The sequence below is a fragment of the Gossypium arboreum genome, chromosome 2 (genome assembly GCF_025698485.1).
Source record: "Gossypium arboreum isolate Shixiya-1 chromosome 2, ASM2569848v2, whole genome shotgun sequence".
Lineage (NCBI taxonomy): Eukaryota > Viridiplantae > Streptophyta > Magnoliopsida > Malvales > Malvaceae > Gossypium > Gossypium arboreum.
Window position 1 is genome coordinate 96,686,326 of NC_069071.1, and position 18,839 is coordinate 96,705,164.

Below are 18,839 nucleotides of genomic sequence, written 5' to 3' on the forward strand. Positions count from 1 at the left end.
CAATTAGTCATGTATGTTACTCATTGATATTAGCGCACGATAACTCATAAAAGAGTTCATATTTTTTTTATTAGTGTTGAGTTGATGGTTATACACTTAAGACTATCTAGTTAAGTACCTTCCTATAAAGTTCTACTTAAATTAGAATAATAGTGACTTAAATAAAATCTTTCAAATAATTCAATAACTATTTTATAACTTTTTAAAATTAATTAACTAAAACGTAAACCTATTAATAGTTTAGTGACTTGGGTGTAATTTACCATAATTGTTATTTTATTTATAAAAAATCCAATTTCAGTTTCAGTTTCAGTTTCAGTTGGATCGGCTTCTACGCGAACTCTTCTTAGAAAATTCCATTGTTTGTTATTAGTTTCCTACTATTTAATTCTGAAAATTCAGAGCTAATCGAAACCCTAAAAAAGATATAATGAGTGGCAACGAATTTCGATTCTTCTTGTCTTGCGACATCAACCTTCCCGTTACCTTTCGCGTCGACAGATTGGAGGGGACTTTGCCTTCCCCAAATTCTCCCAATTCAGGTTTGAGTCCAAATTCAGTTACTATTGCGGATTTCAGTCTTCTTTTTTCTTAACTTGTCACTTCGTAAGCCATCTTTGCCACCCAATTATACTAGCAGTTTTGATGATAATTTCACTTCTACAGTTAGTATAAGAAGTCTGGAAGTTTTACGCTGCAGCCTAGTGAAATTCTAGTTTTCTTTCACCTTCAATTTGAAAATCTGAAAGAACTGGAACTAGTTTTTTAAAGATCGGTATGATTGTTTATCCTCGGTTTCAATTGCTTTTCAGGGACCGATTCCACTACAGAGGAGAGGAAAGGCGAACTCTATGTGGAGTGTGCATTGTACATTGACGGTGCTCCGTTTGGTCTTCCAACAAAAACAAGGTTTTTATGGAAAACCAAAAGTTTCCTTTAATCAACTAACTAAAAGATTTATTTACTCGTGTGCGAAGTTTTCAATGTGTTTCCTCTTTCAAATAATTTGCCAGTGATAGGGAATTGATATATTGTTCTGATACCAGGTTGGAGTCTGCAGGACCGTTGTATTGTTGGAATGAACTAATAACATTGAGTACTAAATATCGAGACTTGACTGCACACTCACAACTTGCTTTGACAGTGAGTAGAAAAAAATTGTTCTTGCATTTTCATTGCATAGTTGTGTTCAAGTTGAATTCTGTTTTTGTGGGTTGGTAATGAGTTTGTAAATGAGTGTGAATGAAACGAGTCAAAGAATGTTATCTTCATGGCATGTACTTTATCAACTTCCTCCTTATTTGGTTCTTTCTAGGCATGTTTGGCAAAACCTTAGTTGTGCCTCTTTTAGTTTAAAATATCTGTGATGGTATCTCTCGTAGCATGAATGTCATTGATGTTATGGTTTTCTTTTTCTTTAAGAGACTTCTAAAACCGTATCTAGTCACGTATTTTATCAAAGGCTTTAAATGATTGATCACCAATATATCTTGGTCTAAAGACAGCCATAAAAAAGCTAGCTTCTACAGATGAATTATTTGATCTCGAGATTGAACTGCAATGCCCCTTAGATGTTACATGGACATTTACTACACTACATTTAGATTTTCTTTGGTAATTTTCATACAGATGGTAGATAGAGATTGCCTAACTTTAACTGTTTTAGCAGTGCTCAAGATTTAAACTTGTAAATTATATTAATTATATTATTGCCTGCATGGAGATTTTAGCCTTTATTATGCTTATTTCTTAAGACAATGTTATTATGCTTTATAGTGCCTTTCCTTTTCCTCTATCTTTTAATAAGAATATAACTACATTACCTGGTTTGGCCTTTTACTTATTGCCATTCTCCTGGAATGTTAAGGTCTGGGATCTGTCATGCGGAAAAGATGATGGGCTAATTGGTGGCGCTACGATTCTTCTATTCAACAACAAAATGCAACTGAAAACAGGGAAACAGAAGCTTAGACTCTGGTTAGGGAAACAAGCAGATGGATCGTTTCCAACAAGTACTCCTGGAAAGGTTCTGGTTGCTGGTGCATAATGTTTCTGCTTTGGCATTTGGTTATATAGCTACAATTTTTAATGTATACGGTAATATATCCCACTATAGGTCCCCAGGCAAGAGCGTGGAGAATTGGAGCGTCTGGAAAAGCTTGCAAATAAGTATGAAAGGGGGCAGATTCAACCTGTTGATTGGCTAGATCGACTCACATTCAAGGCTATGGAAAAAATCAAGGATAGGGAAAGCTTGAAAAATGGAAGTTCCCATTTATACTTAGTTGTTGACTTCTGTAGTTTTGAACATCGAGTTGTTTTTCAGGTATGATCCTGATCCATGATCATCATATAATTTGCTTGCTAGTGGCTTTTTGTTTAATCTTAACATTTGCTGCAATATGATTTATTTCATTTATTTATTATTGTTTTATTATTATTATTTTTTTTTTGGGGGTGTTAAATTGCTAAAACCCACTCTGTAGTTCAGGGTGGAATACATCAATATGCCCCTTATGGTTTAAGAAGTGACAGGTTTTTTAACATTAATTTTGAAGCTAAAACCAATTATCTTGTTCCCTTTTTTTGGTCTTTTTTCTTTATGGAATTTTATTTTTGCTTGAATTTCTATTCCTTCTCTCTCTAATAATATGCCATTTTTGCTTTAACGACTTGATTTGAAATTTAATGGAAGAATCACATGTTGGTAAACATGATGCGTTCACTTAGCTTGAACCACATGGCTCTTCCTTTTCTTAATTTTCTTTTTTCTTTCTCATACTAATCATATATTGTTTAATCTTGTTATTACAGTTAACCATTAAATGATTTAGTATTAGTTCAAAGCTAAACTTTGACATGTAACTGTCAGATTACAGTTTACTAATTAAGGAATATTTAAGTGTATCAGATAGGATTCTGTAAATATTCTACTGATTACTATCCTTAACTTTAAGGCTGTTTTTTTTAGACAGCATCCCTAGAGTTAGTCTGTTTCCTAGTATAGAGTTTCCTAAGTTAGGCTTACTATGTGTATAAATATTTATGTAATTTCTTATGAATAAGATGAATAGAAAAGCCTGTTCTTAACATGGTATCCGAGCCGTTTTTTTAGCTCAAATTCTGGATTTTTTTCTTTGTCCGCAACTTCTTCTCATTCCCGATCAACCTCAAGCTCAGTAGAATTTGTTCAAAAGAAACATGGCTGAAACTGTCAAAACCAGCAACACTGGAGAAGGGAATTCTCAAGAATCATCTGTTGAGTTCAAGAAAGAAGAAATTGAGAAGTTGAAGAATCTGCTGGGATCATTGGAAAATCTCCTTCAATAGGTACTAGTGGTTTGGTTTTTCGGTATATCCTCTTCTCAAAATTCTAAAATCTCGGATATACCCACAAAAGTTCTTGGGTCATTGACTCAGAGCTGCTGACCACATGACCCACTCCTCACAAAAATTTGTTTCATATACACCTTGTCCTAGTAGTAGAAAGATAACAAGAGCCGATGGTTCTGTGATCACAATGGTGGTCGGGGTGATATTGTTATAAACAAAACCCTTACTCTTAAAAATGTCCTTCATGTTCCAAAACTATTTACCAATCTTCTATCCATCCAAAGAATTACCAAAGACTCTAACTGTAGTGTGGTTTTCTATCACAATCGATGTCTTTTTCAGAATGTAATACGAGGAGGATGATTAGACATGCTAAGGAAGTAAATGGCCTATACTATCTTGAGGAATCCAAAGGAGAAGTTAGTGCTCAATTCCTCACCATTATCTTTCATATCCGAATCTATTAAAACCAATAAAACCAAATTTGGCTCCATCACCTCCGCCATGGTCATCCATCGTTTAGAGTCCTTAAAATTATGTTTCCTTCATTGTTCAAAGGATTAACTGTTGAAAAATTCCATTGTGATGTCTGTGAACTTGCAAAACATAAACGTACCTCTTTTCGAAGAAGCAATAAAAGAACATCCGCTCCTTTTACTCTTATTCATAGTGATGTTTGGGGACCATCCACTATTTCAAATATTTCGGGCTCGTGGTTTGTATCTTTTATTGATGATTGTACCGTGTGTCTTGGATATTTCTTTTAAAAGCAATCGATGTAAGGTCTGTCTTTCCAACCTTTTACAACATGATCAAAACACAATTTGGAGATGAAATAAAAGGTTTAGGTCGACAATGCTAAGGACTATTTCAATCAGTTTTCTCACCATATTTCCAAGAAAGAGGCATTATACATGAGTCATCTTGTGTTAGCACACCCCAACAAAATGGTGTTGCCGAAAGAAAAATGGTCACGTTTAGCTATTACAAGAGCCCTCTTGTTCCAAAAAAGTCCCTAAACAATACTGGGGAGGCTGTTTTAATCGCTACTCATATGATAAATAGATTGCCTACAAAAGTTCTTGAATCTCAAAGTCCTATGCAAGTTCTAGCAAAATTCTTTCTTGATTTTAGTACTTCAAGTAGCCTTCCTCCCAAAATATTTGGTTGTGTTGCCTTTGTACATATACATTCTCAAAATAGAGGAAAATTTGATCCACGAGTGTCAAGTGTGTCTTTCTCGGTTATTCTTCCACTCAAAAGGGTACAAATGCTATCATCCACCACAAAAAATTTTATGTATCGTGGATGTTACTTTTGCGAACAAGAGAATTTCTTTACTCGTCCTTATCTTCGGGGAGATCTTATTCACGTAAGATAAGGTCGAGAATTCTTTCTTCTTGACATTCCACTCTTCGTCCGACAAGCAAACACTCACATTCCAGCTCTGTCCAGCAACCAAACACTCACATTCCAGCTCACGTCCAAGAACCAAACACTCACATTCCAGCTCCCGCCCAAAAACTCAAAAGAGCCTAATACACCCAAATCACAAAGAGGATTCAGGACACTACTCGTCCTTTCTTGGTTTACTCAAGGAAGAAGGCACGGTGCAAGTTCAATCATCTTCTCCTCCTATACAACCCGAGGTAATTGCTGAACCTACTACTAAAACTATGAAAATTTAGATGAATTTCCCATTGCTATTAGAAAAGGGATTAGAGCACATGCAAAACATCCCTTGTACTTATTTTTGTCTTACAAAAATTTGTCCCATAACCACAAAGCCTTTCTTACTAGCCTAAATTCTATCTCCATTCCCAAAAGCAAGATCTCGAGGCATTAGAAGATGAGAATTGGAAAAATGCCATGAAGGTTGAAATGGAAGCTCTTGAAAAAAATAAGACATGGGACTTGGTGAAATTACAGAGAGGAAAGAAACCAGATGGGATGTTCTTGGGTGTACACAAGTGAAGTATAAATCGATGGTTCTTTGGAGAGGTACAAAGCAAGATTGGTTGCTAAAGGGTACACTCAAATGTATGGAGTAGACTACCTTGAGACATTTGCCCTGTTGCAAAGATGAACACTGTGAGAGTGTTGTTGTCACTAGCTGCCAACCGAGGCTGGAAATTACAGCAATTTGACATAAAAATGCCTTTTACATGGTGATCTTGAGGAGGAAGTCTATATGGATGTTCCACGTGATTCGGTCCAAATACGAGATGTAGTTTGCAGACTAAAAAGGCTTTGTACGGACTAAAACAGTCTTGAGGGCTTGGTTTGGAAGATTTACCAAAGTAATGCTCAAGTTGGGGTATAAACAGAGTCAAGGAGATCACACTGCTTTGTAAAACACTCATCTTCGGGGGAGTGATGCTTTATTAGTCTATGTAGATGACATTATAGTGACTGGTGATGATCTGGAAGGAATGGAGAATTTAAAGAAATGCCTAGTAAAAGAATTTGAAGTCAAAGAACTCGAAAGTTAAAATATTTCCTTGGTATTGAAGTGGCACACTCTCGGAAGGAATCTTCATATCTCAAAAAAATACATAGTTGATTTGTTGACATAGATAGGCAAGTCGGGATGTAAACCAGCAGACACACCCATAGAGGTGAATCACAGACTTGGAGATGCACTAGAAGATGCAGCAGTTGATAAAAGTTCATATCAAAGACTTGTGGGAAGCTCATTTACTTGTCTCATACCGAATCGAATATTCCCTATGCAATCGGTGTTGTAAGTCGGTTTATGCACAACCCCAAAGAATCACATCTTAGAGCTGTGTATCAAATTCTACAAGATTTAAAGGGCATGCCGTAAAGGAATCCTATTTAAAAGGGGAGAATTTAACCCTTGAAGCCTATCTTGATGCAGATTATGCAGGTCTATGGTTGATAGAAGATTAACCTCGGGCTATTGCACTTTCCTAGGAGGCAATCTTGTGACTTGGAGGAGTAAAAACAGAATGTTGTGGCTAGATCTAGTGCGAAGCTGAATTTATGGCGATGGCTCTTGGAATTTGTGAGCTATTATGGCTAAAAATTATTTTGGAAGATTTGAAGATCAAGTGGGAAGGTCCAATGAAGTTGTATTGTGATAATAAGTCTGCTATCAATATTGCACATAATCCAGTTCAACATGATCGCATGAAACACGTTGAGGTTGATGAGACATTTTATAAAGGAAAAACGGACAAGGGCTTAATTTGCACTCCATTTGTGTCCATCGATGGTCAACTAGCGAACATACTTACCAAAGGGTTGTCGGAAAGTTGTTTCAAAACTAGTAAGCAAGTGAGAATGGATGATATCCACTTCCCAGCTTGAGGGGAGTGTCGATTACAGTTTACTAATTAAGGAATATTTAAGTGTATCGATAGGATTCTGTAAATTTTTACTGATTACTATCCCTAACTTTAAGGCTGTTTTTTTTAGACAGCATCCCTAGAGTTAGTCTGTTTCTTAGTATAGAGTTTCCTAAGTTAGGCTTACTATGTGTATAAATATTTATGTAATTTCTTATGAATAAGACGGAATAGAAAAAGCCTGTTCTTAACAGTAACAATTTTTTCCTTACTTATTCAGGGAAGTTTTAACATATCATGGTATCTCTGTCCATTTCTATAATATATTTCAATGAATACTTTAAGGATTTGTTTAACTTGAACTTAAAAGGAGGAGTTATGATATCAAATTTAGTATAAGTGGCACATGTAAATACGATTTTCTTTATTATTTTCAAATTCATTAATTTGTTGGTTCTCTATTTAGTAGTGAGTTTGGAATACCTTAGATTCATCTTCTGATACCCTTTCAAATGTATAGGCATATTGAACCTTAACCAATTAGTGCATATTATGTGCGTTTTATTTGCACAATTTATTCATATTGCAAACTAAATCCAAATCCACTATCTGTAATTCATCTATTCAAACATAATATACAAGAAACTGCATTAACCCTTTTTTTTTGGGTGAATTTATGGTTTGCATTCAGAATAGTCCCACCTTTGTTTTGTTGTGCAGGAATCAGGGGCCAATTTCTTATTACCATCTCCAATAGCTTCATCAAATGAACTGGTCACTGTGTGGGACCCTGAAGTGGGAAAGATAAACCCTTCTGAGCACAAGCAATTGAAGCTTGCAAGGAGTTTAACTCGTGGTATTATTGACAGGGACCTCAAGCCTAGCTCTAATGAACGAAAGTAAGTTTGAAAACAACTTAAAGCTTCTCCTACCCTCTGAATTTGTCAGTCAGCCTGGTTTTTTCTTTCTAACATGCATACTCTGGTTGAGTTAGATTGCTACATTAAATCATCTGACTCTGCATTGAAGTTTATAGTTCTGTACCAAGTGTTTGCTGAAATTTGGTTGTGGATTGACACTCCTTGGAGATTCTCATGGATGGTTCTGTTATTCCTACAATATGTACTTTTCTGAGTCTTTCTTTGATATTGTGTATTTGTCTTTAATTGTAAGGTCAATACAAAGAATTTTGAAATATCCTCCTACAAGGGCCTTGAGTGGAGATGAGAGGCAGCTCCTTTGGAAATTTCGCTTCTCATTGATGTCTGAGAAGAGGGCCCTCACAAAATTTCTCCGATGTGTTGAATGGAGTGATGTTCAGGTTTGCATTTCTTTTTTGTTCTTGCTTTTCTTGTGGATTCCAGCATCTGGTCTCTTGCATGAATACTGCTCCTTGATTATTCTTCCATCTCTTCTGCCTTAAACTTCTCTCTTTTGTTCCCCATCAATTTCTTCTAATTCATCATGGCTGCATCTTCTGATTCTATCATGTTATTTTATCCAATACTAGAGCATAAATGGTGTGCCATAGAGTCTACCTTGAATATGTTCATATTATAAGAATTCTGTTTTTGATCTGTTTTATCACTTTTAAACCGTCTAGTTCTGTGAAATTATAGAAAGTTGTTAGCTAAGGACTGCAGAAGAAAGAAACTCGTTCTGTGTGATATGATATTCATAAAAGGGTCTGTTTCTGTAATTGGTAGGCATTAATGCACATTAGCTCAGATTTGCTGGTCTGAACTGGTAACCTTTTGTGGCTTTGCTGCTTTTCTCCACCTACTGTTTTTTCTTTTGATAGTTTCTGAAAAAAAAAAAGATAGAAACTGTTCTAATTAAACTAAAATGTTTATGTATGAAGAGAGCGGTCCCTATGTCTGCAGGAAGCAAAGCAGGCAATTGAGCTTATGGGCAAGTGGGAAATGATTGATGTCTGTGATGCGTTGGAACTTCTATCTCCACTTTTTGAGAGTGAAGAGGTAGGTCTAAGTAAGGTTTGCCTGATACTTTGTAGGCATATCTTTTGGAACTTCTGTTATAATCAGAGACCATGTAAGATGCCTTTAGATCTTAGGTTGCTTTTTTAACCTGTTATTATAATTAAATGTCTTAAATTACCCCTGATATGTATCACACTTGAGTTGGTTTCTCGCCAACTTAGGCCCTGTTTGATAAAGTGTTGAAAAAATTTAATCAACTGAAAATTAATATTTTCAGCAATTTAATTTTTTAAACACGTTTAATAACTCACAATAAAAACTACTGGATAGAATTTTTTCTACAAGTGTAGAAAGTGATAAGTAGATGGGGACCTACTTATCACTTAATAGAGAATAAATTCAATGGTTATTTTATTTTTTCTCATTTAAGATTATATTATCCTTTATCAAACAACCTAATTATATTTAATATTTAATTTTAAATAAAATATCAAACATATTTTATAACTTAAACTCAACAATTATTTTTCGGTACTTATTTTTCAACACTTAATTTTTCAGTTTATCAAACATAGCCTTAGTTTCCTTTTAAATATTTCAAGTGAGTTTGACCCTTTTTCCATGATGCATCCTTTCTCCTATATGCTTGGTCTTTATACATTATAAAACTGCTTCTCTCTTACTAATTTTGTCCCCTCTTATTGTTTCAATGTGATTTCCTGCAAGCTTTCTTAATTATTAAAGTATGTCATTTTATAGATTTAAAGTTGGGGGGCAAAATGATATTTGCACAATGTATCTACTTGTAACAAAATCTTTTAATTCATACTTGGCTGATCTGGAAAGAGTCTAGCTGAAGTATCCTTGTATCATTTTGTCCAAAAGTGTAGGTTGAATTGGATACTCTATAATATCTTATTCCATCATCCTAATAGCATTTTTTCTACAGTGTAGATTGAATTTGATAATCTATAACATCTTAGTCCTGCTATAATGACTGACTGTTGATCATCTTAACAGGTTCGTGCATATGCTGTTAGTGTTCTTGAAAGGGCTGATGATGAAGAGCTTCAATGTTACTTGCTTCAACTAGTTCAGGCACTTCGATTTGAACGAACTGATAAATCTCGCCTTTCTCAGTTCCTTGTGCAACGTTGTATGTTCCTTTATGCTTGTGTGAATGTCATGTTTGTGTTCGAACACAATATATGCTGTATTTTTGCAGTACAGCTATTGACACTTATTTTTAATTGCTACTTTTTCTTCTCCTTTAAACAGAACATATACTACGTCTTCTTTCTCTCAATAAATGTTTTCGGCAGAACTTTCTTTTCTCTCATACTCTTCAGCCAAATGCTCTCATTCTTTCGAACCTTCTTTTGCTCTCCTTTCATTCTGTAGCTCTATACTTTCTTTCCAAAGGAAAAATCTTCCTTTGTTTTTTCCTTCTCTTATTGATAGGGAATTTGGGATAAAAGATTGGAGATAAACATTTTGAATTTCCCCCCTCTTGCTGAATATTTTTTGTAAGAGTGATTCATAAAAATTATTCTATAATATTTCTCTACTCTTGAGAGTAAAAGATCCATTTACCATTTACTTAATTAGATTAAAACTATCTGTTGCAAGTAATTAAATTGGATTTTAACTTATTATCAAAAAATTCACCTTTAATAATACTCTTAATCAGTTAATAGCATCTGAAAGTATTCTTGAACTTTTACAGCTTTACGTAATATTGAATTGGCTAGTTTTCTACGGTGGTTTGTTGCTGTGGAACTTCATGATCCTGCCTATGCGAAACGGTTTTATTCTACCTACGAGTTCCTAGAAGAAAATATGATTAAGGTATGAGCTCCAATTTTCTATTATTGCTATTGCCATTTACTATTCTGTTTAGGAATAGAAATAGTTTATACAATCATGATAAATAGTTGGTTTCTAATTTGCATATTGAAATGTGCAAGTTACAATAACATTGTTACCATCATTAGTTCTACCTTATAACATGCAACACTGATGAGCTTGAGTTCTCTTTCAGCAATTTCTAATCACTCGTGTTGTTACAGCTGACAGCTGGAGAAAATGGAGAAGAGGATGGATTTAAGATGTGGCAGAGCTTGGTTCGTCAGACAGAACTGACAGCCCAGTTGTGTTCTATAATGAGAGACGTGAGAAATGTGCGTGGCAATACTCAAAAGAAGATTGACAAGCTTAGACAGCTCCTTTCTGGTCTTCTTAGTGAACTTACTTATTTTGATGAGGTATTTCTTTGACATGAGTTTCCATACTAAATAACCTTCTAAGGGTGTCTGCTTAGTTTTACAAAGTTACCTTACTTATATTTCAATCTTGTTTTCAGCCAATTCGGTCACCCTTGGCTCCTAGTGTCCTTATCACTGGAATTGTGCCTTCGGAGTCGTCAATATTCAAAAGTGCATTACATCCTTTGCGACTAACTTTCCGAACAGCCAATGGTGGACAAAGTAAGGTCATATTTAAAAAGGGTGATGATATTCGGCAAGATCAATTGGTAATTGATAAAAAATTCTAGTAGAAAGCTCAGAAAAGGCGGAGAAAATCCTTCATGTGGTTAATGCAACTCATGTGGTTCCTGTAGGTTGTCCAAATGGTGTCACTTATGGATAGATTACTAAAGTTAGAAAATCTTGATCTTCACGTAACTCCATATAAGGTGCTGGCAACTGGACAAGATGAGGGCATGCTGGAATTCATACCATCCCGTTCTTTGGCACAGGTATATACTCTAGAAAAGATGCTTCTCCAATGAGGGAAGTGCAGACACAGAATCATTAAATCCTTTTGTTTTATACGAGTTTAGCTGCAAAGCTTTGTTTTTGTTTTCTATACATGCATGCTCTGTAGATTTTACGTAGGCCTAGTGTCATGGTTGAGACAAAATGCAAGGTATTGTTTGCTTCAACCAATTGGGCCCTATAGTTCTGTCTGCAAAGCTCACAGGTTCAAATGGTGCGAATGCTTAAATACACATATCTAACTCTAGTACAGTCACCATGGAGTTTCAAGCTCCCTTTTAGGACCCTGACACACAGACTTTGTGAATTATAATACTCTCTCTTGAGTTTATCATAGTGTTCATAATGGTTCTGATCTTTCTAAGGACTTTTTGAATGTATTTCTTTCCTTGTGCAGATTCTTTCAGATCATCGTAGCATTATAAGCTATCTACAGAAATTTCATCCTGATGAACACGGACCGTTTGGGATTACAGCCACTTGTCTCGAAACCTTCATAAAAAGTTGTGCTGGCTACTCTGTTATCACATATATACTTGGAATTGGAGACAGGTGATCTTTTATTCATCTATATATTCATATAGTTCCCATGCACATTGCTTTTTTCTTTTTGGCAAATTGTTCCAGATTGGCATCTAATATTAGCCATAGATTTTCCCCATATAGTTTGCAATCTCTGAAGACAAATCTTTATGGGTTGCAGACATCTTGACAACCTTCTGCTTAGGGATGATGGACGCCTTTTCCATGTTGATTTTGGTTTTATTCTTGGCCGAGATCCTAAGCCATTTCCACCACCAATGAAACTTTGCAAAGAAATGGTTGAAGCTATGGGTGGAGCAGAGAGGTAATTTTCTTCCTCCTCCTCCTCCCCCTCCCGCTTTCTTTCCATCTCTTTCTGGTTAAGTATTAGATTACGCATGCCCATATTTGTTCATGACCAAGGAAATTTAAATTCTTTGCCGAGACATTAAGGGGTGCATAAATGGCTTTTCATTTTGCAGCCAATATTATACAAGGTTCAAATCCTATTGTTGTGAAGCATACAACATTCTCCGTAAATCCAGCAACCTTATATTAAATCTTTTCCATCTCATGGCCGGTTCCAACATTCCTGACATAGCATCTGATCCTGAAAAAGGCATCCTCAAGGTGGGTTCCTTATGTTCTGAATCCGATGATCATTCTGGGACCTGCTCTTTTTTTTTTTTAACCCATTTTGAACTGTTCTCTTTTGGTATAGCTCCAAGAGAAGTTCCGGTTGGACTTAGATGATGAGGCCTGCATACATTTCTTCCAGGATCTTATCAATGAGAGTGTTAGTGCCTTGTTTCCTCAAATGGTTGAGACTATTCACCGGTGGGCTCAATACTGGCGCTGATCTCAAAATCAAGTTCAGGATGTTGAATACCTGTTGTAAATACATAGGGGTATATTTAGCTTGCCTCCTTTGCTCTCACCCCCACTTGGACTAGCCCTTCAATATTTTGAGGTTGTGCCCCGTTAGTTCATTAAGGTTTAAGGCAAAAAAGATCTCACAGTGGCTGAAACTGACTGGGCTATCAACCAATGATAAAATCTGACAGGTTTATGCCAGCTGGTGTGCTCTCTGCGAAGGTCATTGAGGAGGTAAACCCGATCTGATATTGTGAATGATTGCAAATATAGTCCTTTATGCTTGGGTTGTATGCTCTGATATGACTTAGAACTGTGTCCACGAACTGGATAGTTTCAACCAACGCGATGTATGAATTTTTATTTTTTTATTTTTTGTTTTGGTAGAATATACAAAAGATTACATAGAAGTGTTCATAAGTGAATTGCCAATAGTGTTTTCTTCTTTTAGGACCTTTTCAATCTCCATAGGGGATCATTAAACATGTGCAATTCTTCATCATTCAAGAGAGCCAGTTTTGCTAAAGCATTTGCAATCCTATTATTCTCTCTAGGAACACATCTCAAAGTCCACTTCTCTTCATTAGCTAGTATTTGTTGAATCCTCTTGATTAGGGTAGAGTTTGATCCTTCAAGTTTGCTGTTACTAATAGCTACAACGATCTCGAGATTGTCAGATTGGATGTTGACCTCATCGTATCCTTGTCTGCGATGTATGATTTTCATGCCTTGGATTCCTGCACAGGGGGGGTCCTTGCAGATGCTCCTCTTGGAAGTAATTTTGGTAAAGATGTGGGCACATAATTTTTCCCACACCCAGAGCGTCTTATATTTATTTAAACTTAGGTTATGACTTTGTGTTGTGAATTTGAATCTTTAGAAAGTGTAAAGCTGAGAAATGGAAATAAAATCTTAATTTTAGTGATTTGAATATTTCATATTATGCGTTTAATAAAAAAAATATAAAAAATAAAAAACCTAAATGGAAGTAAAATCATTCAACACATTTTTCATGGAAATAAAATCTAAACATTGTTTCTTTTGAAAAAATTATAAAAATCTAAGCGAACGACTGAAAAATATTAAAATTATAAATTTACGCAACTAGTTCACAGTATTCTTAAAATCAACATGCAAAAATCTTCTATATGAAATTTTTACAACTTTGACGACATCATAAGGAAATGAAAATGTTTTAAACAATATCTAATTTTCGTTCAAAACGTATGCTAAAACGTTGATACAAATATTCAAGAAAATATATACCTTTGAAGTACGGATGATTAAAAAAAAACAAAGGTTTTTTTTACACTTATTTACAAATTGGGTAAATTCCTCTCTTTATTTCACTTAATTAACTTTTATTGTTATCATATTAAAATTAATGAATATTAAATTGTTAAGCTTAAAATATAGTTTTAAAAAAGATACATATTAATAGCATTTATCAAATTAAATTTATACTTTTCAAATATAATAAGAGTTATTTACATTCATTGATTAAAGTAGAGTAAAAGATAAATATAAAATTACAAAAATCAAATATCAACAATTTTACGAAAGAAATTATTGATAATATAATTTAAATTATAACGTATTAACATTAATAACCGAACATGATCAATTTTAATTGATTCTAAATTAGTTAAGTATTTTTAAAACATTTTGTAATCACATTACCTTTTTCAATTTATTAATCAATTTTTGAAAAATTCATTAAAAATTTAAATAAAACTAATATTATAAAAATATTATAAATTTAATATACACAAATAATCGAATACAAACTAATAAAAAACTATACAAGTGAATTTAATATATCATCACATGTACTTATAATTTTTCTTGAAAAAATGGTAGCTTCATTTGCAATATATAGAATAATTATCCATATAGGAATTATTATAATTCTCATAATTTTTTGTATAATTACATTACATAAATTATTACATAATTTTTTAACATTTGTAATGTTTTTATATTACTTTATTACACAAATTATTACTAAAACTTATAATTATACAAATTATTAGAAACTTTAAACTCTAAATTCAATTACACAAATTATTATAATTTTGTAATGTTTTTAATAATTATACTGATTATGCGAAACACGAAATTGTAGTACGATCCTTGAGTGGATGACCTACATAGAAAAAAAAATACAAACACAAAAATAAAAGCATATGCAAATAATAAATAAAAATAAAAGAAAACAAAAACCAACAACCAAATACAAAATAATAATAGTATCTTTAAGTTATATTCTCCAAATTTTAAACGAAATGTAACTTCAGTCTTTGTTGGAGTTTGACTCTGACTCCACCGCCATCTTCCTCTTGTCTTTCCTTCCTACAGTACTTTTATAAACTTTCTTGACCGAACGACGACGTAACTCGTCTTGGTTTGTGCTATGGAAAACTACCCCTTTAGTTGGAGGTCGCTTCAGAATGAACGCCTCATCTAAGTTGTGGAATTGGGGCATCAAGGTATCCTCATCCATATTCTCCCCTTCTTCTTCTTCTTCCTCTCTTTCTTTTTTAGTAGCCACGCCATGTGGATTCTTGTCAATAGAAGCACCATGGTGGAAGGCAACATAGAGATTCACCAGCCATTACAGGACATCCTATCTTTGTTTCTCAGCATATCAATTAATGAAGGCTGTAAAGTAGACACCTATTGAGTGAGGAACATCACTCCTGGGGTCTCGCTGTGATCTCCACGCTTCGGTTGATGTTTCGATTTATGCGCGTCCTTTGTCTTCTTGGTCGTCAAAAAAGTTGGCAGCTCCATCTTCTTCTCCTTTCGCTAATTCCATTCCTGAATTTGCTTGCGTTGCAATTCCTGATACCGAGTGTAAATCATGTCTCCAATGAAACTCTTTGAAGGTTTAAGGAATTGCTCAATAGATTCAATTGAGACATCAACTTCACAACACAATTCTATTACCAAGTGAGGAAAATATATTCCTATCCTTGGCTCACTTCCGCACTTGTGCATAAACTTGTTGATCCATGTGTTAGAATATACTCAAAGACCAATCACGAGATAGTTGTAATTACATACTCATTTTACTTTATTTTTTAATATAAGATAATGTCATTATTATTTCAATTTCTTTTTTGTGTATATAAATAAAGTGATCAATAATAATATTCTAAAAATAATATGATTATTCTTAAAGGTCATTAGTCAAGTATTATTGTGGTATTGGACAATAATAATGTATTGAGACTAATGCGTAGTTAATTGATGACAAAGTGTTGTCATTGACATAGGAATGTCAAAAATCAATACATGAGTATGTGTTAAAGAATAACATACTGAACTTACCCGCTTGACTATGTTTCTTAGATTATTATGCAATAGTCATAAACATTACTAAAAGTGATAACTATGTATATGATCCTCAGACTTAAGATCGTCATTGTCCCAACATTGTGAGTTATATATTTTGATATAGTCAAACGTCTACCGTAATAGGTTGAACTATAAAGACTAATGTTGATATGAGATATCACACTTATTTTTTTAACATAGTCTACTCAGATTATCAAGAAATATGATATTGAACTATACAAATGTGACTATACCATGACTTGTGTCCAATCTAGATATAAAGGATAGAAGGATATCATATATGAAAAGTTTATCACAGAAAAGTTATGTCGAATCACAACTTCACTTGGGTAGCAATGATGCATTGCTAGATGCCACTTATTGTTTGTAACATTAGAAATGTTCTAATATTACTACCAATGTTACAAGAACTTACAGGGTCACACTCTATGGTTAAAGCAAACAGACTTCATGCCAATAGAATGGGTGTATACCCTCCTACATACAATTATGGCATATTTTAATCCTTGGTGGATAAATATCGCTTGGTGGAAAAAATAGCTTGGAGGACAGTATTGCCTGACGAATAGTATTGTCTGGCAGACAAAATAGCTTGGCGAATAGAATTACTTGGCGGATACGATTCGCAGTATCTTTCCAAAGTTAATATTTATGGAAGTTAATAATCTTTTGGAAAGAATATAATTTCAATATCTTTGATGATTTTCTCTGAAAAGTAAAAAGGGAATTATTCCATTTTATTAATGTACATGATATTATTCCATTTCAATATCTGTGTGCTTAACTAGGTGGACTATGTAAAGCCTGAGACATTTTATTACGTCTAGGATTGACATCGCGTAAAGGAATTCAACCAATAGCCTTACTCACCATTCTTCAATTTTAAAACGTCTATATTCAACACTATCAACCCGACTCATTACTCGTACATGAATCCGTGGTTGACAATCGTCAGAATAATTTTTCCGCTACGCTACAGGATGAATCAGTAATCCAACACCATGTCCCCAAATTAATATTCTTTTTCTGCAAAATGGTATACAATAGTGGAGCTCGAAAAGTAGTCATATTAGAAGAGTTCAGAGTAAGAAAAACTCGAGTACATATTAATTGCATCCATATTTTATCAATAGGGAACATAATGACTTGATTAAAAGTTAGTGGTAAGTTAGTGTTTTGCTGAACTTCCCATACCCCCACCCCGATTTTCAGATAAGAAATTCATCATATCGTCCATATTGATATCTTGAAAAGATTTCAAATTCTAGGATTCAAGATAATCAGTTTTATAAAATGGGACATTATATTATCTACAAATGTTGTTATTATAAAATGAGACATTATATTATCTACAAATGTTGTTAGAGGATATGTCAACATATGTTCCCCGAATGAATACTATGTCCTCCTTGGTGTCTTTCAAGTTAGCATAAAATTCTTTGACCACCAAAATGATAGCAGTTTCCTTCGAGGTAAGGCAAAAATCATATCAGTCATGATTCATATTTCATCGCACAGTGACGACGCCGGATTGAAACCTCGTTCAAGAAAAAAGTTTTTCCTTAAAGTTCTAAAAAATATTCTATTCAATTTATTTAGTTCGAAAGCTAAATTCATTTAGATCGAGCAATTTTTTTTTTTTTTTGCTTGGTGAGATTTAGCCCTTTCTATGCATTTAGAAGCCATGTCATTATTTTCACTAAGTTTTAAGATAAGCAAGAATTGGGAAATTCACTAACCAACTAATTTACCACAATAAACATAATTTTATCAACTCAAATAATCATACAAGACTGATTATGACTTCAATAGACTATAAGCTTTCAACAAATAGCAAAACTACCCATCAAATAACCCAATACAACCATTAAAATCCTAGAGTTTTACAAATCTATTAAAGTACATTAAGAGGAAAATATTGAAACCCTTAAGCTTAGTTGTTGTTGAAGAAGAGAATGATGTTTTCCCTTCCCTTAGTTGCTTCTTACCTTGAGATTGAATCACTTGCTAAAACTTAAAAATGAAACAAAAACTAAAATGTAATTTTTTTTTAGAACAAGTGCAAATTTTTAAAGGAAAGGAGTTTTTGAAACGCTAGAATGAGAAAAGGGACAAGAGGGAAAAAGTTTGGGGGGTTTTGGAACTTGAAAACTAAAATAAATGGAGTAAATGGGGATTAAAATGGAGGGTCTAATGTTATAACCTAACTAGGTCGTGACTTGGAACTAGGTGTTTCGTAGTACCCGACTTAGTGTTGTGACATAAAGGCTTGATGTCGCGACATAGTCTACTTGTAGTGTCGCGACTTCAATAGTATGGTGTTGCGAAAGTAATCCTGATTTCAGCCTGAAATCTCAAACTCCATATTGACTTTCATGTCATGATACTGGCTCTATTTCAATCCACACACCTTCACTTAAGACTGTTGCCAATGTCGCGACACTAATACCTTGGTGTCACAACTATTGAGAAATGTGACAATATTGTAGTAAACATGTAACTGTTTTCTATTTATTTGAATGATGAATAAATGAATAAATTTAATTTCACATTTCACGATTATATCTTTTGTATTTTTATCTTTCATGTTTTGAATACATAGTTGTTGGAAATCGACCCGATTAAGGAACGAACAAGTAAAAATGTAAAAGAAATTGATAATTTGAACACACAAATTTAACGTGAAAAAACCCCTACAAAGAGAATAAAAACCACAGGTAAAG

General features: G+C 34.0%; 1 protein-coding gene across 2 annotated transcripts; it reads left to right on the forward strand.

Moving 5' to 3' along the window:
- Positions 1-261: 261 nt before the first annotated feature.
- On the forward strand, positions 262-13,681 carry LOC108467210 (phosphatidylinositol 3-kinase, root isoform). Of its 2 annotated transcripts, XM_053025059.1 has the most exons (18): positions 268-542; positions 813-909; positions 1,047-1,143; positions 1,868-2,026; positions 2,117-2,326; positions 7,365-7,543; positions 7,818-7,965; positions 8,528-8,623; positions 9,605-9,740; positions 10,311-10,432; positions 10,654-10,848; positions 10,947-11,117; positions 11,205-11,342; positions 11,759-11,913; positions 12,065-12,208; positions 12,366-12,513; positions 12,605-12,791; positions 12,948-13,681. In XM_053025059.1, the coding sequence occupies exons 1-17, from the start codon at positions 431-433 to the stop codon at positions 12,740-12,742; spliced, it is 2,445 nt and encodes an 814-aa protein (XP_052881019.1). In that variant the 5' UTR covers positions 268-430; the 3' UTR covers positions 12,743-12,791; positions 12,948-13,681. The 2 variants fall into 2 exon arrangements, with proteins under 2 accessions (XP_017623275.1, XP_052881019.1); XM_017767786.2 differs by having other exon boundaries at positions 262-542; positions 12,605-13,681.
- Positions 13,682-18,839: the final 5,158 nt, after the last annotated feature.